The sequence below is a fragment of the Rhineura floridana genome, chromosome 7 (genome assembly GCF_030035675.1).
Source record: "Rhineura floridana isolate rRhiFlo1 chromosome 7, rRhiFlo1.hap2, whole genome shotgun sequence".
Classification (NCBI taxonomy): Eukaryota; Metazoa; Chordata; class Lepidosauria; order Squamata; family Rhineuridae; genus Rhineura; species Rhineura floridana.
In genome coordinates this window covers 23,043,202-23,067,484 of record NC_084486.1, presented here as the reverse complement: position 1 = coordinate 23,067,484, position 24,283 = coordinate 23,043,202, and the positions used below count along the sequence as shown (strand labels likewise).

At 41.9% G+C, this 24,283-nt stretch overlaps 1 protein-coding gene across 4 annotated transcripts in view; it reads right to left on the bottom strand.

The window, feature by feature from the left end:
* GRID1 (glutamate ionotropic receptor delta type subunit 1) overlaps nucleotides 1–24,283 on the bottom strand; it is a 1,096,368-nt gene that overhangs the window by 330,752 nt on the left and 741,333 nt on the right. Inside the window, exon 1 of one of the 4 annotated variants that reach the window (XM_061635046.1) lies at nucleotides 9,458–10,043. The exons of the other annotated variants lie outside the window; for them this stretch is intronic. Within the exon in view, the coding sequence (XP_061491030.1) occupies nucleotides 9,458–9,490 (33 nt within the window). The 5' untranslated portion in view covers nucleotides 9,491–10,043. Of the gene's footprint in view, nucleotides 1–9,457; nucleotides 10,044–24,283 lie in introns of those variants that run through there. 4 annotated transcript variants of the gene reach the window in all.

The following is a 24,283-nucleotide window of genomic DNA, read 5'->3' as shown; positions in this document are numbered from 1 at the left end:
CCTCTGTAAACTGCCAGCTTAAGTAGGGAACATTTTCGATCGTAATCTCTGACTCCTTCGCAAGTCCTGTCTCTGCCCTGTCTGTTTCTTGCGGCGGTGGGCTCGAGGCGAAGGGGGCATGTTTCCAACAGCTCATCGGAAGACACCTGCTCTTGGGCTGCAGGCTCGAGGTCAGGAGGGGGCGTCACGCTGGAAGCGTCCTGGGAACTGCTTGGCAAGAGAGGAGTTGGCACAATCTCTGGGGCGTCCCCTGACGGGTCCTCAGGAACAACTGGAGGTGGCGCACTCTCCTCTTCGGAGCTCGCACCACCTGTGAGAACTGGCTGGAGTTCAGGCTCACTGCCCCCCCCAAACTCACGAGCAGACTCAACAACTCCTGGGCCTTCCGTGCCTTCTGGCAGCTGAGGCGCCTGGAACTCATGCCTCTCCCCTCCTTGCTCCTTCAGGGAGAGCCGAGGCTCAACACCATCTTAGTTGATGGCAGAGATGCACGCGCGTAGCATGCACACATGCCATCAACAAAAATGGCGGCGGAGGCTTCATCCCCTTAGGGAAACTGTGGCCCCCATCTTCATTAAGGGCAATGGTAAAAGACAGGAGACAGGTAGGTGGGGGTGTGGGGGACCGCACACGACCCCCGTGCGCTTGCACTCGCACACACACACCGGCCCGGCATGCCTGGAGCCGGCCCTGGCTGCACATATTGGGAAATTCAGAAATAAGGCCTGAGTTACAGCTTAGGTGTCCAGCCAGCTAGCTAGCTAACTGTAGTGTACACAGCAATATTTCTACAGGCATACCCTGCTTTAACGTACGCAATGGGACCGGAGAGTGTACTTTAAGTGAAAATGTACTTAAAGTGAAGCAATTATCTTCACTTGTACTGCACGCAATCACCACTAGATGGCAGCGGCATCATGCCAATAAAGTGTCTGTTATTGCAAAGCGTGCGTACTTTAACCGGGGTATGGTGGAGTATGGAGGATGTACTTTATAGCGAGGCTACTTTAAGTGAAGTGACTTTAAGCGGGGTATGCCTGTATTCCTCTAGGGCTATTTTCACGCTCTGCCATCAAGTAATCAAGAAAAAGAAGGAACAAATAGCCACTATGTGGGTATAATGAGTATTTTAAATGAGTAAAGGGTAGCCATTTTTTCAGACCACTTTATCTCTTTATTTCACTCTCTAGCAATAAACAATCCTGCACTGACTGATTGATTTTTATTTATGGTCATAGACCAAACTGAACATTTAAAAATACACAAATGCACAAGAATACTTAAAAGAAGCATTGAACATAGTCACTCTTGTGAGATACCTTCATACTGCATATTAAAATATTAAAATTAAAAGGAGAATTATTTAATCATTACTTTTCGACTGTCCATTATAATAGCTGCAGAATAAACAAACTCTTCTTACTGCAGGCAAACAAACATGCTTCTTTGCTGGTTTAGGAGATAGCACAGCTGAAAATGAAAAGCAGAGCAAAGGAAAGTCCAAGGGGTGGAGTCTAACTCTAGTTCATAATACAGAGTTCTAATATTTAACTCTTCAAGACTCATGCTACTTTACAGGCTGTGTTTTTTTTCAGGATAATTATAGGGTGATTGTGATAATGAAAAATCTAGTCAGGGAAATTTGAGCGAGCAGAGTTTTAGGGGCTCTTCCAGATGATGCTTTTGTTGTGCACTTGCCTTATCTACTAAATTTTTCAGAGTCCTATTCCTAAATTGCTCCTGTTATTAAAATAAGCTATCAGTCTTTAAATGGAGATTGTCATTATCTGTTACGTCACAAATTAAAAAGATGACAATTCCCCCCCAAAAAATCCTAGGAATGATAAAACACAGCTCTGGGGGGGGGGTGCCCCCATCCCCCCATGGGTAAATGGGTAATGGCCCAACAGAAGAGGTAATCAATAGCCAGGAAAGGACTGGGTAAAAAGAAAGATCTTCGCCTGATGCCTGAAGATGAATAAAGTGGGAACCAGACATGCCTCCCTGGGGAGAGCATTCCACAGCGAGGGGGGGCACCACTGAAAAGGTATTTTCTTGTGTTGCCACCCTCTGAACCTCTTGTGGAGGGGGCACACGAAGATGGGCCTCCAATGACAATTGCAGGGCCCAGGTTGGTTCATATTTTAGAGAAGGTGATCAAGAGGGTTGTGGCACAGCAATTGCAAGTACTCTTGGATGCAAATACTCTTGACCCATTCCAATCTGGTTTCAGGCCTGGTTATGGGACTGAATCGGCCTTGGTTGCCCTGATGGATGATCTTTATGGGGAAAAGGACAGGGAGAGTGCAACACTGTTATTCTTAGTTGATCTCTCAGCAGCTTTGGATACCATTGACCATGGCATCCTTCTGGGCTGACTTGGTGAGATGGGTATTGGAGGCACTGTTTTACAGTGGTTCTGATCCTATCTCCCGGGTTGTTTTTAGAGAATAGCATTCGGTGATTGTCTTTCGGCTCCCTGACAGTTGTGCTGTGGGGTGCTGCAGGGTACCATCTTGTCCCCCATACTGTTAAACATTTACATGAAGCCCTTGGGAGTGGTCATTAGGAGATTTGGGGCGAGGTGTCAGCAGTACGCTGATAATATCCAGTTCTATTTCTCTGTAACATCTGAATCAGGAGAGGCTGCGCAAGCCCTGGACTGCTGCCTGGACTCAGTGATGGGCTGGATGAGGGCCAATAAACTGACTCTGAATTCTAGCAAGATGGAGATGCTGTGGTTTGGTGGTTCCCGAGTTTGGATAATTGGTCGGTTGCCTTCTTTGAATGGGGTCGTACTCGCTCTGAAAGAGCAGGTCCATAGTATGGGGGTGCTCCTGGATCCATCTTTATCGCTAGAGGCTCAGGTGGCCTCCATGGATAGGAGTGCCTTTTACCAGCTTTGGCTGGTAAGACAGCTGTGGCCATTTCTGGAGTGGGATAGTCTGACCACTGTTGTCCAGGCATGGTTCAGCATGGGTTCAAACCTGGTTATGGGACTGAATTGGCCTTGGTCACCCTGATGGATGACCTTTATCGGAAAAAAGCACAGGGAGAGTGCAACCCTGTTATTCTTACTTGATCACTCAGCAGCTTTTGATACCATTCACCATGGTATCCTTCCGGGCCAACTTGGTGAGATGGGTATTGGAGGCACTGCTTTATAGTGGTTCTGATCCTATCTCAGGGGTCAGTTTCTGAGACTAGCATTGGGCAATTGTCTTTCAGCCCCCTGGCAATTGTGCTGTGGAGTGTTGCAGGGTGCCATCTTCTCCCCAATAATGTTTAATATCTGTATGAAGCCATTGGGAACAGTCACCAGAAGATTTGGGGTGAAGTGTCAGCAGTATGCTGATAATATTCAGCTCTATTTCTGAATCGGGAGAGGCTGTGTAAGCCATAGACCAGTGTTTGGACTTGATGGTGGGCCTGATGAGGGCTAATAAACTGAATCCTAGCAAGATGGAGGCACTGTGGGTAGGTGGTTCCCGAGTCCAGATAACTGGTCAACTACCTGTTTTGGATGGGGTCATACTCCCTCTGAAAGAGCAGGTTCATAGTCTGGGGTGCTGCTGGATCCATCTTTGTCACTAGAGGTCCAGATGACATCAGTGACTAGGAATGCCTTTTACTAGCTTCAGCTGGTAAGAAGCGGTGGCTATTTCTGGACCAGGATAGCCTGACCACTGTGGTCCATGCACTGGTACCCTCCAAGCTGGGTTACTGTAATATGCTCTGTGCAGGGCTGCCCTTGAGGTTGCTCCAGATGCTGAAGTTGGTGCAAACTACAGCAGTGTGGCTGCTCACTGGGGCAGGATATTGCCAACATGTTACCCCACTGCCAAAAGAATGGCACTGGCTGCCCCTTTGCTGCTGGGCCAAGTTCAAGATGGTGGTTTTGGTGTACAAAGCCCTATACAGCTTGGGACCAGGATACCTGAAAGACCTCTTACACACCCAGTTGATCATTGTGCTCTGCAGGCAAGGTTCTCCTGCAGATACGATCAGGAGGTTCTGTACAACATAGGAAGTGGACCTTTAGTGTAGTAGCACCTATACTTTGGAATTCTCTCCCCTTAATTATTAGACAGGCACATCTGTTATCTTTTTGGCATCTACTGAAGACTTTCCTCTTTCAACAAGCCTTTTAAGTAGAGACCTTATCCCAGTTTGCATCTAGTTTGGAATTGCTTTTTAAGATGCTTTTAAAGATTTTTTAGAAGGATGTTTTAAATATTTTTTAAAAAAGATTTTTAAAAGATTTTTAAAATGTATTTTTAGTGTTTTGTTCTTTGTTTGGCACCCTGTGCCCCTTCTGGGAAGAAGGGCAGGATAGAAGTTTAATTAGTTAATTAATATGGGGAGAGGTGGTCCTTGAGGTATTGGAGTCCTGAGCCTTATAAGGCTTTATATGGCAAAACCAGCACTTTGAATTGAGCCCGGAAACTAACTGGTAGCTGGTGCAGTTGTGCCAGAATTGGTATTATATGATCAGACTGACTTACCCTGGTCAACAATCTGGCTGCTGAAATCTGCACCAGCTGCCATCTCCAAAATGACTTCAGAGGCAGCCCCACATATAAAGCATTGCAGCAGTCAAAGATATGTACTGTGTGAAGAACTCCTTCCTTTTGTTTGTCTTGAAACTCCCACAATTGAACTTCATTGCATGACCCTGGTTCTAGTATTATGAGAGGCAGAGAATATTATCTCTATCTACTTTCTCCACCTTGTGTATCATTGTATAAACCTTTATCATGTCCTGTTACCCACATAAGAACATAAGAAGAGCCTGCTGGATCAGGCCAGTGGCCCATCTAGTCCTGTCTCCTGTCCTCACACTGGCCAACTAGATACACATGGAAAGCCCGCAAGCAAGACCTGAGTGCAAGATCACTCTCTCCTCCTGTGGTTTCCAGCAACTGGTATTTGGAAGCATACTTCCCAGTTTTTTCTTAAGTTAAAAATCCCCAAACGCTGTAAGCTTTCCACATGAGGGAGTTGTCCCCATCCCTTGATATTTAGGTTGCCTTTTTCAGCATCTTCTTTAGCTCTCCTTGTTGTCAGGTGCATTCTCCCAAGACCTGGTACTCACCGCATTGAAGGGCATTGCTACAGGCCAATGACAGAACCAGGGCACAGAAGAAGATAAAATTTTTAAAAAAGATTTATTTATTTTAAATATTAATTATGTAATGATTATACAACAGAACAGATTAACAATACTTAAGAACAGGGAAAGTCAACCTGGCGCTCTCTAAATGTTGCTGGCCTACAACTTCCATCATCCCTGATCATTGGTCATGCTGGCTGAGGCTGATGAAACTTGTAATTCAACAGCATCTGGATGGTACCACATTGGATAGCTCAGTGGTGTCTGGTGGCTTCATGTCAGTGGGAATTCGCTCTGGGTTTTAGCCCAGACGTTTAAGAAGCTGTCCATGGATTCCACTGCCCCACTGACATGCAGCCACCCACTGCCACTGGGATAGCTCTGCTTAAGAAGACCTGATTTATCCATCCATTTGAGTACAATTGAGCAAAATACATTAATGTTATAGCTTGAAATAGCTGCAGGAAAGCTGTCTTAGAGCTGAAGCCTTTTCCACCCCCACCCCCACCCCAATTTAGAGTCACCTTAGAAGGGTCGCCTTGTCCAAGACAGGCTCTCTCATTTCTCTCTCCCTTTGATTATACATTGCTATGTAATATTAATTCACATGCAGATCAAGCAGTTACTTCCTGTTAGCTCAGATAAGTCAGTTCAACAATGCAACAGAATTTCTATGCAAGCATAGTCATAAAATTGTCTACTTACAGATTAAGTATTTTTATATAACAGGGAGGAAACTGTTTGAAATGTGATACATTATGCAAATGCTTCTTCTAAAGCTTGAACTGAACAAAGTAATAGTTGGGCAGAGATATGAGAGGAATGAATACTAACAAAATCTGAATGTCACTAGACGCATATGAACATTTTTTTAAAAAAAATATTCTATGCATTCAGCTGATAAAGAGAGCCCTTAAATCCAATAAAATAGTCTGAAGGGACAGACAACGGTCAAAAGGTCTGTCTTTGGGTCTGCCCATGTACACTGTTCGAAACAGAACCACATACAAGTCACTTTGAGGCTGGAATTATTTATTTATTATTATGAATAAATCTGTTAGATTTATATCCTGCCCTTCCTCCCAGTAGGAGCTCAGGGCGGAAAACATTAGACATTACGATGCGCACAAGGTGGCAACCAAAAAAACTTCATCTCATGTCTTGCTCTTTCCCTCTTCTCTATATACAGCAGGAACAGAGAGCTTTTTTCAGCCTATGGTGGTGCACACACTTGTGGGCAACCTTCTGCAAGGCACATGCCAGTGGTGAGTGGGGCCAGATGCAAAAGTGGATAGGGACAGAGGCAAAAATGGCAGGCCAGCAGATGTATAGGCTACAGTCCAGCCTTGCAAAAGTCAGAGGCTTCTATTAACGTTATGCCAAAATGTGTCCTCCAATTTCTCAAAAGTCTTCTGAGAATGAGGCTTTTACTCTTCTGCCTCATTCTCAGAGCACTTGAGAATTTATTTAGGATTTTGGCGAGTGCAAAGTTTTGAGTTCCCCTTATCATTGCAGGGCAGCCAAGGATGTTGTGTGTATTGTTCTTTCCAGTACAATTTATAGAATGAAATAATTGACACTTACTAACACCCCTTGACAACCTCAAAAGTAAAGTGCCACAAGAACTCCACACTCCTATAAGAATTTCACCAAAATTTTAACTCCCCTTTGATAATTCTCAGTTTATTGTCTCATTAATTGATGGAGAATGATCCTAAAAAATGCAGGATAAATTTTTGGCACAGCACTAGTATCTATACATGCACCTCTATCCAGGCATGCAAGAAGCATTACCACAGCTCAACACATTCCAGCCTGGCAAAAGCACTTAAGGAAATGTGGCCTGGGCTGAGTCCCAAGGACCAGGCAGAGAGGCCTAGTTCAGGTGTGGAGAACCTTTTGCCCTCCAGATGTTTCTGAACTATAACTTCCATCATCCCTGGCCATTGGCCATGCTTGCTGGGGCTGATGGGAACTGTAGTTCAGAAACATCTGGAGGGCAAAAGGTTCTCCACACCTGGTTTAGACAAGATGCCATGGCACAGTGAGCAGGCACATTAATTTTTTGTTAGCCACCTAACACAAGGTAGTCACTAGGCAATGTTACAATCAGGTTAAAACATACAGAATTTGCAGTGCAATTATGATGTGTCTGTCACCAAATATCCCTAGATATCAGCCTGGAGGGGATGAACATGGCATGGGAATGCTGTTTGCATGGCAGTCTTGTATTTGTCATATTAGCTCTTTTCACACTATGCTGAACATGTGTACAGGAAGATGTGGGATTGTGCCAGCCTGCATGCATGTTTGGGTAAAGGTGTGACAGAGCCTCACATACCTTCTGCCAAACACATATGCAGATCAGAGGAGCAACCACTAGCCACAAGCAGGCACAATTCCATTCCCCCTAGTTCAACGTAATTTGTGAAAGGGGAAGATCAGGTTATATGAGTTATATAAAATAACAGCAAGCAAAATATGTTCTAAGCCATCCATAAGCAGTGTCTGTTTATTCTAACATCATGGATGTTATAAACTGAAATTAATGTGTGTTACCATGACACCATCTATCTGCCAACCAGCGCAGAACTCTCCCTTTCCAGTTCATTTTTGAATAATAATAATTCATTCCTTAAATATGCAACATACAATGAATAATGCTGTATACATAATGATCTTCAGTAGTACTTAAAAAGCAAATCGCGTATTTTTCCAGAACAAAAGATACACACACACCATTTCAACCCCCGCACCCACCCCATTTATTTACTTTGGTCTTTTCTCCCATGTCTGGTAACTATGATATCCCACACTATGGTTAGCCAGTTTCTAATACCTGGATCTATTTATTCCTTTTAGAGTCTGACTTTCAAATATTTTAGTTGCCATTAATATATACCAGGCTGACCCTACAATTAAACAGAGTGAACTCAGGCAGCTGGTTTGGGGTCTCAGACCAACCGAAATTGTGTTTGCATTTTTACAAATTTGTAAGACAGTACAATAACTCAGAGAGGTCAGGTCTCCTGCTGTCCTGGTATATTCACTATAGCGGCCCAATTTCCCTGCTTTTTAAAGTTGGATAGAAGTATCTGTTAGCTATAGGTATGTTCTTAAACTGCAAGGGGGTTTTTTTGCCTTTGAGTGAATGTTCTTATGGGTATTATATATCCTCATTTAGGGAGAGGGGTGCCATTTGTTGTTTCACTTCTAAAAGGAAATTTTGTCATTGGCTGGGCCTGAATAAATCTTTTACAAAATCGTGCTATTCCTTCTTGGCCATCCTTGCTTATTTCCTAGAAACTATGCATTTTTCCAAAATATAGTCATTGATAGCACATCATACTATAAATCACTTCTGCCCAGTAAGCATTCAGTTGATCCTGGAACTGCCTTACCATACACATAAACATGTTCCTTGGTCGCAACCTTTCTAACATGCACCATTTCCTATTACTGTTTGTTTTGTTGTTTATTTACAACCTCTACATGTCCTGCTTTAGATGGTGCACAGGCAGAGCAGCCAAGAGTTAAGAAGGACAATCCCAGAATCACAGTCAGACAGTAGTCAAAAGTCCAAATAGAGGGACAGAATAAGAAGCAAGGTCAAAAGCTGTCCAAGGTCCAAACACAGCTAGGTGTGTGTGTCAAGAACTGCTGGCTCCAAAACCCTGGGGACTAGCGCTTGTCAGTGTAGTAGGTACCAAATCAACATGGTAACCCAAGCTTGCAAGACAGAATGCTGGCACCACTCCTTAAGACTGCCCCAACTTGCATTAGTAGACTCCCAAGCTGTACACCAAAAGCCTTTGAAATCCAATCAGGACAAGAGATATAAGTCAGGCTCTCTGTCCCTTCAGCCTCAAACCTCAAAAGTTACTCAGTAGCAATTTGGCCAGTTGGCTAAGAACTGGTTTAGTACCAAACTCTCATCCAAGAAAACACACACATAAGATAGATTTATTAAGAATAATTTAAAAACCGAAGCGTTACGGTAGAGCCCATATACCTGGGAGAATTAATATTGCAAAAGACTATTAAGAGCACAGAAGTACATTTAGGGAATTTTAAGACAAGATAGGAAAATAACAAAGCTAACTTGCCTAATTCTAAAAACAACCTAAACAGAGAAATTGACCCCAGAGAAACAAGCAAGTAGCACAGGGATGCCCACAGGCGTCAGGAACCAAGAGATAGGACAACAAAATGTGAGGTATAGAACAAAGAAACCAAATCACTTTTATAGGAAAAGGTCTAGTACCAGCCAACCAGGCTTCCCAGGCAATCAGATGGCTAGCTGGCTGTTAATTTTCCAGAAATGGAGCATAGATGAGATCTCACCACAGAGGCATCCAGTCCAGTTAGCAGAACCATCCAGCATAATGGTAAGTAGCCTTGAAGTATGACTCATACCAGGTAACACAGATGCAGGGATGAGCTCTTGTTTAATTAGTGGGAAATAAACTTTTTTTCCCACATAGGCCAATTCTCAACCCAGACTCCTGAGTACAGAAACCATTTCTGCTGAACCAAAGAAAGCTTTTGGGGTTTTGGGGGCAGGGAAAGTTGTCCTGTGAACAGCTCAGTGGTAGGATAACACACAAGTCAGGACCCTGATGCAAACGCTTGCTCCAGCACTCTGCCAGGAATGAAGACTTTCAAACCTGAGCCTTCAGACCACACCCAAAACACAGCTGAAAGCCATCCATGGTGCTTGCAGATTTGGTCTACTTGTGAGGAGTAGCTTACTCAAGAGTATTCCTTTACTCCTGAGGAGTCCTTGTTTTGGTAGCCAACTGAGTCTTCCTTTAGGCACCTGCACAGGCCTAGGGCTTGAAGGCTGGTCGAGATCTGCCTCTGATTCTTAGAAGGAATTAGCTGTGTCATGAGGGAAGGTTGGATTGCAGTTCCCCCTATAGGCCCCGGTTCCCCTGGTCTGCCTCATGGCCCCTTCAGTGCTTCTCAGTGATATTTCACTCTGGGAGCTACAGGTCACTTTCTGAAGAGGGTTCCTCCAGAGGACATGATACCATGCAGTATTTATTTCTGGCATCATCCATTCACAATTAAGCACTTTCAAAAATCCTGTTCATGCTTAACTCCCTCCCACTGAAATGAACAGGGCTTAAACATACTCAGCTTTGGCTGGATCATGCCCTCATACATTTAAATTTGTTGAGCCCTTTTCTACCACAAGGGCTCACAACGCAGCTTACCAAAACATCATCCACAAAACATAATAAGCCAGAAAGTATAAATCCCAAATGTACAATACTATCTGGCTATAGCTGTACAGTGAGCTTCTGTCATAAGCAAACAGGCTGAAGAAAACATTTTTATTGTCCTAATATTTTGCCAAGTGCTCTCATCACAGCACCTTTCCCACACTCTGTCAATTCTTCTTTAAAAGTTTTAAGCAAGTGGGTTTTTTTCTACCAAGTATGTGTCTATTTCACAATCTAATACATCTCTGTCGGAAAATTTTCTGGCTTAAAATGTGCCTTTTTTAGTTTAGACTTGTTAATCCCCAGAGTGTTTTACTACATGATTGTGGTTCCAGTATAGACTAATTCCTTTTTCAAAAAAAGAGTCACCATTTCACAATGTGTTCATGCTATTTGAATAAAACTAAGGTCTTTATTTCTGTGCTCATTAACCAACATGTTGGGCTTGTCTGTCACTGGCAGGAACACATTCTGATTCTCCTTAGTATGAAAAGTTGTTCTATTTTCCTGTCACATTGATGGAAATATGAGGATATACTGAAAAATCCCTTGACCTGAAAGGCAAACTGCCTCAGCCTTTTATTTCACATTGTCAAATTGTCACCAGTGCCCACATCTTGCACCCCTGTCAATGCACACCCTAGGCTTCAATACTGCTACTGAAGGTATATATGGATTCCTAGCTTAATTACATAGAGGCATCTTCATCCCCAAATGAAAGAAAGACAAATGAAATTACCCCAACCTCTCTATTCTCATTTCTCCCTACTGTTAGTACTAGGGTTGCCAGGTTCCTGGCCTGAGACTGATCCTGTATCTTTAGGAGAAGAGAAAGTCAGCCAAGTGCAGGTGTTCTTGCAACAATGTAATGGGAAAAACCACAAGGTGGAATTCTTCCTTTCCCATGCACAACTTTTAAAGATACAGAAGACCTCTTGGTTGCCAGGCCCAGCCTCCAAGACATCTTCTGTATCTTTAAAAGTTGTTGAGGGGGAAGGGAGAATTCCACCTTGTGGTTTTTCCCATTACAGAGTTGCAAGAACACCTGCACTTGGCTGACCTTCTCCTAAAGATACAGGATCAGGATGAGGCCATGGACCTGGCAACCCTAGTTAGTACCCTTGTCTTACCTTCCTCTCCAGTGGTGACTGGTGCCCACTGTAACCAGCACGGGCATCTTTCATTCTCTTCTTCTTTTTGCTCCTGTTTCTCTGTGAAGCGTCTTATATTGACAGTGCCGAAAAATACACAAGTCTGGACCCAAGGAACTGTACACATAGCTATTAAAGGATGTTTGGACTTGGGTTTCTGAAACAGCAGGCCACCCATGCTAGATGACAGCTTTCAAAACGGACAGTAGGACAACATGCTATGAGACAAAGCTGGAGTTCTCAATCCAGCGTTTATCTTGTAACACTAAGGTGGAGGCAGAAGAGGCATTTGTATGGATTGCCTAACCCCCTGCCCAATTTTACCCTGCAACCCTTCCCCTCCAGCCAGTTTCCCCCCACATTCTTTCTGGTCATTCCAAGAATGGAAAGAATCTCACCTGAGGAAAAGATGAAACACCCAACCCTTCCAGTTAGTTCTCCATTTGAAAGCTCTCTCTCCTACTGTAAAGTTTTGCTTCATCTAGTTTTTTTTAGGCAGATCATGTAGAAAATATGGTGTGTGTGTGTGTGTGTGTGTGTATATATCTATATATATATCTATATATATATCTATATCTCTATATATATCTATATATCTATATCTATATATATCTATATATAGATATATCTATATAATATATAGATATCTATATATCTATATAGATATATATATAATAGGCATTAAAACACTGCAATAACAGATAGAAATGAGTTTAGAAAATCTGTATTTTTAAAAGTAACATATAATTCTGTCCCAAGGGAGAGTCTGAAAAGCAGTTTGTGATATAGTACACCAGTCAAAGGGTGGAAAAAAATTCACTAAGAACGTCCAAAGTAGTCTTTCAGATTCCATTCAATAATGCTTTTAATAGTAATTTTTTAGGAGTAAAGTCTAACTTGTATTTCTGCATTGATAAGATTCTCTTGACTAAATCATCACCTTCTAATGCTGTTTTTAACAACTAGTTCACACATTAGGTCCATCACTTGATGCCTGCAGCATTGACCGGTGACTCACACGAGTTTATTCAGGCAAAAAACCCCTTGCAGTTTAAGAATGTACCTATAGCCAACAGATATTTCTATCAAACTTTAAAAAGAATGGAAATTGGGCAACTATAGTAAATGCACCAGGCGAGCAGGAGACCTGAACTCCTCTCTGAGATATTGCACTGTCCTACAAATTTGTCAAAATGCAAACACAATTTTGGTTGGTCTTTCACAGACCAATCCACTTCCGGTGTAGCTTGGAAGAATTTGGCAACATGTACCTCTGATCATATGGTGAGTGGCAGCAACACCTGCAATCAGGACTACATCTCCAAAGATGGAGAATTATATTTTTTTTTGTATGTTTGTCGGTGCTCTTCTTACTTTGCTTCTTTCCTGTGTTACTACTGTTTCTACAGAGAATCTTATCTAGGAAATCATATTTCTCTCATTATTTATCCTAGAAATCTGTGTCAAATTTATTTTTATTAATTTCAAAGCCTTTTTACTGGTCAAAGCCATATGATGGTGAAGACAGCCTTTTGTGTTTCAAACTGGAGGTTATGTTTTATTTCTCTTTTGGGTGAATTAACAGTTGGATCTGAAACTGCAGTTTTGATGTAAAATCAGACAGACTGCAATATGTTGCTACGTAAGAAATGACTCTAGCTGTTGGGGGGGGGAACTTGTCCTACCCAAGATGCATGTGTTCAGCATGTATTCACTCTACTTAAGGAAGAGTGGACATGATCAATTAAAAACATAGAGCACACCTACAATTTTCCTAGAATATATTTCACCTCCCACTGTTTTATCTTGTGCAAATTGAGACACTCCTCATGTCCCCTGGAGACTACTCTGCAGAAGAATGAGTGCTATTATTCCACAATTGTTTTTGGAGTTTTTTTAGTGTAAATTATGCAAAGTGTTGTTGTACTTCACATATTCACAGAAACAAAATCCAAAGAAAATGATTTACTATAGGAAACTTCACTAAAATTGCAAAGTAAATCAAACATATTTAAAAAGACTATCTTAACTATATCAATTGTCTTAATATTGTTGCTTCCTCCCTGCTAAAACAAGATCAGCACAGCACATATCTAGTTTCTGTTATTTGGGCTGATTGCAGGTTTTGCCACCATCTGCTCAGAGGCAGATGTTACCAAATTCTTCCAAGCTACACAGCAAGTGGATTGGACTGTGAAAGACCGACCCAAATTGTGTTTGCATTTTTACAAATTTGTAGGGCAGTAAAATATCTCAGAGAGGAGGTCAGGTCTCCTGGTGCATTCTCTATAGCTGCCCAATTTCCCTGCTTTTTAAAGTTTGATAGAAATATCTGTTGGCACAGAGTGGTAAGCGGCGGTAACGCAGCAGAAGCTCTGCTCATGGCAGGAGTTCGATTCCAACGGAAGGAGGAAGTCTAATCTCCAGTAAAAGGGGTTGAGGTCCACTCAGCCTTCCATCCATCCGTGGTCGGTAAAATGAGTACCCGGCATATGCTGGGGGGTAAAGAAAGGCCGGGGAAGGAACTGGCAATCCCACCCCATATATACTGTCTGCCTAGAGGGGAGGGGGGAGGGGAGGGGAGAGGGGAAGAGATTGGGTGGATGGGCACTGGGCAGAGGGAAAGCCCCTCTCCTTTCCAAATGGAAAACATTGTGAACAGTATCATTTTCCACTTTTTATTCTACAGCAGGCACATGTAGTCTCCCATCCAAATTTAAATCAAAGCTGTCACTGGCCACATCCACACCAGACCTTTATTTCACTTTAGACAGTTATGGCTTCACCCAAAGAACCCTGGGAAGTATAGCTTTTGAAGGGTCCTGAGAGTTGCTAGGATACACCCTATTCCCCTCACAGAGCCAGAGCTTGGAAAAGTTACTTTTTTGAACTACAACTCCCATCAGCCCCAGCCAGCATGGCCACTGGATTGGGCTGATGGGAGTTGTAGTTCAAAAAAGTAACTTTTCCAAGCTCTGCACAGAGCTACAAACCCCAGAAGAGTGGCTGACTGTTAAACCACTCTGGCCACCAGAGCTCTGTCAGGGAAATAAGAGTCTCCTAACAACTCTCAGCACCCTTCACAGACTGCACTTCCCAGGATTCTTTGGTGGAAGCCATGACTGTTTAAAGTGGGATCAATGGCTGGCGTGGGTGTGGCCCCCTGATTAGCCAAGCCAAGCAACTGTGAGTCTGGCTTTTAGAACACTGAGCATGCCAGGGCTTATCATTCACTCCAATGTTAAATTTCTTAAATTAATTTAAAATCAGCCAGATATTTTTGTAACTGTTAAACTGCAGAAGGTGAAGGTCAAAGTATAGGGCAAGGTCAGTAATAGGATTACAGATACTCTGTGAACATGGCTGATGTTTAATTAATTTCAACAAATTATGAGACCACTGACAGAAAAAAGTGCAACAGGGGTCTGGATTTTTTTCTCTTATTTTACACTTTGAACTCTCAGTTCTCTCAGCGTGTTTTGTGTATCTCCATGAAAACTTAAGAGGGTTGTTAAGCAAGCATTTCTGAGTTCAGGACTATAATAATAATAGTAGAACTTTATTGCAAATTCAGCCATAGGCCATGTGCACATAAATATACATACATTGTAGCAATAACTTATCATGAACAATATTATCCTAAAGGACTATGTCCTCACTATCCATCCTTTAGCAAAGGACTCTCTCAATTTTTGTGCAGCCAAAGCAAAATTGGCTACTGCCAGAGTCACTGGATTAAAATTGTCGAGTAAAAGCACGTTGACCTTCTCTCTATCAGAGCAAGGTATCAAAAAGTTTAAAAAGGAATTTATTTTTTTTCCCTAGGGTCTTCATATAGTGGGCAGTAAAGTAAATAGTGAAGAATGTCCTCCACTGCGTTGCAGCCATAAATACGTTGACGCTGTTCCACTGGTACGCCATGAAACCGGCCTTCCAGGTATGCGGTAGGCATTACTTGAAAACGCAAAGCAGTAAAGGCTCTTCTAATAGGGGCTCTATGAAGAGCATCTAAATAATGTGACATAAAATGATTAATTTTAAAATCTGGGAACCATAGTGAAAAAGAGGCCGTTACTATGGACGCGCAGTCCTGAGCCGCATCACAGTCAAAAATCCAATTACGGAGGCCAACTTTACTAAGTTTCATCAATTTGATTTGAGGGAGATCATATTTTGAGAGAATCGACTGGCATATCAACGCCCATCCTCCCGAAATCAATTGATCTTGCCAACATTGCTTGACTAGGTCTGAATCGTCCATATTAAAAATTCGGAGCCAGAACCGTAAATAGGCTAAATCAATATGTGCTGCTACTGAAGGCAGACCCAGCTCAGCTCTAAGATGAGCTGCTGGAGTCCCCATAGGTAGACCTAGCACTTGTCTCATAAAGGTATTCTGCATGGTGTCTAAATTAGATCTAGCTGCGACTCCCCACAATTCTGTACCATATAAAATCTTCGAGAGTATTTTGGCCTTTAAAATTTTTATCATGGGGGGAACTAGCTGACCTCCCCAAGTAAAAAAAACCCTTTTGGCTAAGCCAAGGGCACGAAACCCAACAAGAGATGCTGCCTTTATCTGCGGGGTCCAAGAGAGTGTATTGGACAAATGGATTCCAAGATATTTAAAAGTTGAGACCTGTTCTATTGGTACTCCATTTATTGACCATTTATTCTTAGCTTTCATAAACTTGCCACAAACCATTATTTTGGATTTGGCTTGGTTGATCGTAAGATTCTGAGAATGACAATATTCTTCCAGTTTTTGAATCATGCGTTTAATGCCTATTTTTGTTATAGAGCACAAGGCCACATCGTCAGCGTATAAAATGGAAATCTTTTTGGTATCAATTGAGGGGGGTGGAAAGAAGGCGATGACAATGCCTCTACAATATCATTTATAAAAAAATTAAATAAAAAGGGTGCCAAAAGACACCCTTGCTTAATCCCCCAATACACTGGGATTTTGGTAGATAGGTTACCATTGGTCCCATGCCTCACCTGAATAACGTTAGACTGATAAAGGGTCCTAATCAACCAGAACAACCTACGGTCTATATTTGTCTGGGCCAATTTTTGCCATAGGAGTCCCCTGTCTACTGTATCAAAAGCCGCAGAAAAATCAACAAAGGCAATATATAAAGATGGAAAAACCTTAGATCTTGTTTTTTTGATTAAATGATGTAAAATAAATGCCTGGTCAATTGTATTCATTTTAGGTCTAAAGCCAGCCTGTTCCTTACATATTATCGAATTTGCCTGGTCCCAAGCTTTTAGTTTATTTAAGAGAAGGAGACTATACAGCTTCGATGAAACATCTAAAAGACTTATTGGGCAGTAATTTGCTGGAATCATAGGATCGCCTTTTTTGAAAATTGGGGCCACTATGCTAGTTAACCAACCCTGTGGGATGTTCCCTGTGTTATTTATGTGAGTAAAAAGGGCTGCGAGAAGGGGTGCCCACCAGGATGAATTCTGTATTAGGAAATCTGGGGGTAACATGTCCTCCCCTGGAGCTTTCCCTGCTTTCAGGGAGGAGACCAATTCCCCGATTTCATCAGCGGTGACCGAAGGCCAGGGCGGAAGTCCTTTCAAGGCCTTCTCAATAACTACTGGTTTTGGAGGGGATAAACTGCCAAAGATCGAATTAAAATGAGTTATCCATTCTTCTTGCATAATAGGAGGGATAGATGTATAGTTTACTTGTACTAAGTTCCCCTGTAAGAGTCTCCAAAATTCTGGTTCATTCAGGACTATAAGTTTTGTAAGGTTTTGTTTTGAAATGAGCTTATGGGAAGCAGCAGAATTGTGTGGGGTATTTTCAATTTAACATTGTGGAATGCAATATATCCATGCTGGCTATAGTACACAGCCACTCATATGGCTGTATAATAATCAGCAGACAGAACCTTCAAATCACCTCAAGCTCAGTGCTTATCACTGAAGAGCACCTATATTCAGTCCCCTGTGTCATCAAGGATCGAATAGTCAAAAGGTGTGAATGCTTTTGTGAACTGAGTCTAGCCCGAGCTTGGAAAAGTTACTTTTTTGAACTACAACTCCCATCAGCCCAATCCAGTGGCCATGCTGGCTGGGGCTGATGGGAGTTGTAGTTCCAAAAAGTAACTTTTCCAAGCTCTAGCCTAACCTAAAAAGAATGTTAAAAACAAAAATAGAATATCTGCCATTAAGAAAAGCACCAAGAAACATCCTGGCACATCCTTGGCCAACACTTAATACTGAAAGGAAGAGTAACAGAAATTGTGTGAATGATGGTAGCATGGTTTGGCTGGAAGAAACTTGAGGAGGGAGAACAAGTGAAAGGAGATTTCCACAATGCCATTTTTTAATAAAATATTTACCAGCATGTGTTTATTCTTCAAGAGAAACCCAATTCTGAAATTGCTAGGGGTGTCAGATAAAGAATTTCAAAATACTGCAGGACTGCAATAGAACCATTGTGCAGGGTAATAAGGCACATTCATTACATTCTAGGGAAATGTCATAATCTAGAATGAGACAATTCTCTAATAACAAAGCCATCTGCCGACTGGTGTTTTGCTTCTGGCAGTGGGCAACAATGAAACAGCTTGAATTCTCTCTGGCTGATGTTACCTATCAGGGAGGAGGGAATGGTGTGCAATGAAGTCTATGGGGGTCAGGGTGTGTGTCTCTTCAGTGCACTCCAGTCAGAAATATCTGTTTGTCACTAATTTCCATTTGCCCTTGAGCTGGTTATTAAGTATCTTGTCTACTAAGTTTCTGGAAATTGACAGCATAGTGCCATACATGTGCAGGGGCTTAATTAAAGAGAGGATGATAGCCTGAAGGCAATTCACATGTCATCATTATCATGATAATCATCATCATCATCAGTGCCATCTGTGCACTTGGCAATTTACTTAGTGAAAAGTAAACATCTGCAATACAATTTGAATCCAGTTTACGTCTGAACAGCAAATGCTTGAAACACCTAAATAGCATCTGGCTAGACAGTCTTGGAAACCAAATGCTACTGAGGATGAACTAGCACAGGTGTAGGGAACCTTTGGCCCTACAGATGTTGCTGAACCATAACTCCCATCATCCATAAGCATTGGTCATGCTTGCTGGGGCTGATGGGAGTTGTAGTTCAGCAACATCTGTAGGGCCCAAGGTTCCCCCACATTTCATAGAATCATAGAAAAGTAGAGTTGGAAGGGGCCTATAAGTCCACCAAGTCCAACCCCTATGAAGGAATCCAACTTAAAGCATACTCGACAGGTGGCTGGTACACTAGGGCTCTCAGATTTTGAGTGAGTGGAGAATGCTGAACTGTAGTTTGAAATATGTTTTAATTTATTCACTGCACATACCCAAACCCAAATTTTCTGGGAGGGGTGACACTTCTTGTAAATTGTCAGTGCCATAGTGGATACAGTGCAGGACTAGAGACACCTGGGATTTAGTCCTACTCAGCCATGAAAGTCATGGTGTGGGCCTTTACCAGTCACTATTCCACAGCCTACCCTATTGCAAAAGATGGTTGTAAAGAAAAAGCAAGGGAAATACAATGTGCGACATCCATTTTCTTCCCCTACGCTAATGGTAGACATCCGTCAGTAGAACAGGGGGTGAGGAGACAAATTTGGTAACACTGGGCCCAGACTTGTCCCCCAATTTCTCAAAAGCTTTATTCCCCTGCAAAAGATCTTTTGTTTTTAGGGGAAGCTTTTCTTTTACCTTTTTTAAAAATTATTTCTGCACTGATTTCTTTAAAAGTAAAAAAAGACTTTGCTTTACAAAATACGAACAGGTGTCATGAGCACAGCAGGCAGCCTCACCACCTCCCCATGTTTATAGGAATGCTCAGAGCTTGGAAAAGTTACTTTTTTTGAACTACAACTCCCATCAGCCCCAGCCGGCATGGCCACTGGATTGGGCTGGTGGGAGTTGTAGTTCAAAAAAGTAACTATTCCAAGCTCTGGGAATGCTCAGCTGAGGATATCCTGGGGATTTCAGGAAAGGCAGGCACCAGGAAGACTGCAGAGTGCAGACCACTGGCGAGATTACTTGCAGAGTGAAAGAAAGGGCACTCACAAACACCCTTTGGCCACCTCTGAAAATAAAGGAAGCACACCAAAATACTGCACTTCACCCATGAGAATTTCACCAAAGGTTTCTCTCCCTTTCATAATTTTGGGATACAATTTCTTTTCTCATATATTGACTGAGAAAAGTTAAATGAGAAAAGGGACATTTTTTTGGCACAGCACTATTTGTCACTGACTCCACCTCAACTCTGCAATCTCTCACAACCCCCCCCCAAAAAAAACCATCTGCCCTGAAGGGTGCAGGGCGACGGAGGGGGAAGCTCTACAATTTGCCTCCCACCCAATTCCTATTCTGGATCCAACCCATACTAAATAAAAATAAAATTATGATCACAGCCTTCAAAAGCTTTTGCTGGTAGAGTGGTCAGCCAGAATTGAAAACTTGTAACTCATTCAGTTAAACAATTATATACATACTTTGTTGTGCCCACATTTCCTTATTTTCTCTGAGTCCTGAACATTTGAATAGTGTGCTATAGACATTGGTTTCTGGGCTTGCAGCATTTTTATTGCCTTCTGCAGATGTAATTGACTAATTTGATCAGTAAGCATAACGTTTTGCCATTTGATCAATAGAGCAAGTCAAATGTTGGATGAATGGAAAGTGTTGGGAGGGGGCAGTAGAAATAACCACAGGTAATAATAGCACAAAATACCTTGACAGTAAACATGCCAGTTCCTGTTATTGACATTTTAAATAATGACATGTACTGCCTGAATACCTTGGTGTCTCATTAGATGGAAGAGCCAATCAGTTAATAATTTATATCTGCAGGATGTATCAACATAATCAGAAACAAACACAGACAACAAAATGCATGTTTAGTTCTAAGTTTAGCATTTGAAAAACTCAGATCAGTCTGTGTGATTTAGAGCTACTCACAAAAGATCCAGTGCTGGTGGAACAAGTCACAAAGAAGTCACTGAGCAAGACTGGCCCTATACTCCAAGCCACCTCTATCTAGCAAGGTTTTCCCAAATGTTCCTCCTGCATTTGATCATGACTTCCTCATGAGGTAGACTTCGCTTTTTTGGGGGGGGGAGTATAAAGTGTTCTCTTAAATATTTTCTTTAGGGTTTGATACATAGCTTTACATACACATTTTAGGATGGATTTGTTGGGTTGTATCTAATGGTGGGTTTGCAGTAGGATGGCCAGGTTCAGGGCCTGAGACTGATCCTGTATCTTTAGGAGAAGAGAAAGTCAGCCAAGTGCAGGTGTTCTTGCAACACTGTAAAGGGGAAAACCACAAGGTGGAATTCTCCCTTCCCCCTCAACAGCTTTTAAAAATACAGAAGACCTCTTGGAGGCCGGGTCTTCTCAGTGGTGGCCCCCAAATTATGGAACGATCTTCCTGATGAGGTGCGCCTGGTGCCAACACTGTTATCTTTTCGGCGCCAGGTCAAGACTTTCCTCTTCTCCCAGGCATTTTAGCATGCGTCCTATATTGTTTTAAATTTTTTAAATTGTGTTTTAAATTGTTTTTAAAAGATGTATTTTAAATTGTATTTGTTTTTAGTTATTGTAAACCGCCCAGAGAGCTTCGGCTATGGGGCAGTATACAAGTTTAATAAATAAATAAATAAACAAACATAATGTATATATGGAGCAAGCAATCTTTCATCTAGGTGAGTTCTACCATCACCACAAGTAACTGCAAGGGAGAAAACTGCATTCATTGCCCCTGCTTTAGGGGAAAATGCCCTTGTGACATTAATAACTCTTATACCAGTGCCCAACCTTTAATTCACCTTTTTGAATCTCTAGCAATGGACAAAGCTAAGGGACCAAGAGGTCTGAAACAACAAAAAGAGTGGTGTAATGACTGGTGATGTCACAGAGGCACTACTTTTCACCTCAATAACATGGTCACAGGGGTGGGTTACAGTAAAATAAGATGCGAGATGAGATGAAGGTAGGGGCTTCAGGCAAGTTCCTCTGGCAGTGGATACAGCTCCCAAAGAATGGTGGGAGAGTGGCAGAAAGACTAAGAGAAAGAAAGGCAAGCAGGCAAAGAAGGAAAGTTGGTGCTGGTTCTAGAGCTGCAATATTTAGCTGATTAATCTGTTAATGTATTAAAATATCCGATTAATCAGGCAAGACCTTTCTGGAACTCAGCCACGCAGCAAATGTGTGTGTATATATAAATATCTATCATAAACACAAACATGAATACACATATGATAGAATCATATTACAGTTCTCATTTTATAATTTATTATCATGTATAGCTTATCAGTCTACATAATTTATAGTAGCATCCTACTCTCTTAAATACATATGTAGAGAACACGGAGTATAGAAACTGGATAAAGAAAAGCTTTTCTCTCACACACATAAACACTAGAACTTGGAGACATCCGATGAAGCTGAATGTTGGAAGTTTCAAGGCAGACAAAAGAAAGTACTTCACACGGTCCATAGCAAAACTATGGAATTCACTCCCTCAAGAGGCAGCGATGGCCACCAACTTTAAAAGAAGACTAAGCAAATTCATGGAGGAAAAGGCTATCAGTGGCTACTAGCCATAATGGCTATGCTCTATCTCCACTGTCAGCGGCAGTATGATTCTGAATACCAATTGCTGAAAACCACAGAAGAGGAGAGTGCTCTTGCACTCAGGTCCTGCTTGTGACCTTGCCATTGGCAGCTGGTTGGCCACTGTGAGAACAGGATACTGGGCTAGATGGGCTACTGACATTATCCAGCAGACTCTTCTTATGTTCGGATATAGATATACAAATCAATCAGCTATAAATATTAATTATTATATATCTCATCTATATATTCAATTAGTTTTATCTCATCAGTGAGAAAACAGTAAACAGGCCTATTTTAAATTTCTTCTTTATATAAAATTTTGTCACAATATTATTTTCTGTCTCCTCTCCCTCAACTGAACCAGCTCAGTGAGTGGCCAATTTGTATACATATTTCTATACATATCCCTACCCATTTGATAGATGTCTTGCTAGTTAATAATAATGTTTGTATCCTTTATTTTATAGTGGTATTTTTTTAAAAAAAAAACATCACAGTAGATGAATACATTAATCTATTGTTGTGTATTGTATTATTTACTGTATTGTTTATACAGTATATTGTTTATATGCTGCTTAACTATTTTTAAAAGTCATGGAGGAAATGCTTCATTTTAATCAAAGGAAAAAAGAGGCTAGAAATCCCTCAGTAAGGATTAATCTCAGTAAAATCCATTGTGTTAGAATGAAAAAGCAAGGATACATTGCAATAACCCAGATGGTTAATAAACTTTGCACGTCATTTGGAATTAAGATAAAAACAAATGGCTTTTTGACCAGCAGACAAATTATTTGTGAATAATCAACACTAAATGGTTAGCTGAAACTGCTCATATTTTTTCACAAACATTTTTCCTATGGTAAGTACACCCCCCACCCCTGTAATGAGTTTTGGCACTATGTTGTATATTTATTTATTTATTTATTTGATTTATACCCCACCCTTTCTCCCAGTAGGAGCCCTTCCCAGGAGGTATATACATTCCTTTGTTTACATTGCTCTCTCTTATTCCTTTTACTTGCTCTCGGTGACATCATCTGTCTACATAGCATTGACTGGATACATAACATTGTGACATCAATTTGTTCACTGCATTATCCCAAATGGGATGGGATTTCACGTGTGACTTACTAGCTTTCACTTTTAACCTCTCTTATTTTCCCTTAATGACATTACCATGCAGTCAAATGTGATTGGGTATGTAATGTCATGATACATGATCCCCAACTGACTGAAGTCACTCATCTGAGTAATTCAGAAAGGAGAAAGCTGCAGCAGGAGAGAGAAAAAATTGGCACTGATGCAGCAGCCAGTGAGAATAATGGTATCAAATAGCATTGAAAAATGTGAATATCTGTACTGTCCAGGTGTTTGGGGGGGGGGATTTTAACCCACCAATTTGCTTCTTTTTTAAATGCCAACATTAAAACTAGCAGGGGCGTCACTACCGGGGTGCGGAGGGTGCGAACCGCACCTGGGTGACACCCTGAGGGGGGGTGACACCCAGAGCCACCCCGCCCCATGCCATTGCCCCGTGCCAACTCCTCCTTGGCGGCGGGCAGGCGAGACCAAAAGCAGGCGCCCGCTCGCTGGAGGTGAAGCCAGGACAGGCCTCCCACTGCCATCCTGGAGCACATGGTGAGTGTGTGTGTGCGTGTGTGTACAAGACCAGCCACCCCCATCCACGCACCTGGGAGGGCGCGTGCCGGAGGTCCGCACCCCCCCGCACTCCCGCTAGTGATGCCGCTGAAACTAGAGAAAGTGTGGCTTAGCTCTCATCACCACCAGTTCATCATTGTTGTTGTGTAATCAGTGTCATCTACTATTGGTATTCAAACAAACAATAAATAAGCTTGTTAATAAACTAACAAGCACATTTTAAATTATCAGTGTATTATATGATGGCTACCTCTTAGCTATACCAAATATTAAATTAGCTTGTCTTCTCTTAATACCTAGGTACAATAATATCCATACACAAAGGAGTGAACAAAGGACATGTTGCACATACAATAAGCCAACTACAAATGATTAAAACATAAGCTTGAAATCACTTACTCTGCATTAGTATGATTAATGGGGCAGGCCTATTGGTAAGGCATTGCAGCAGTCCTGAGAAATGGCACAATTACTTCTTTTGAATGGGAAAGTTAAAA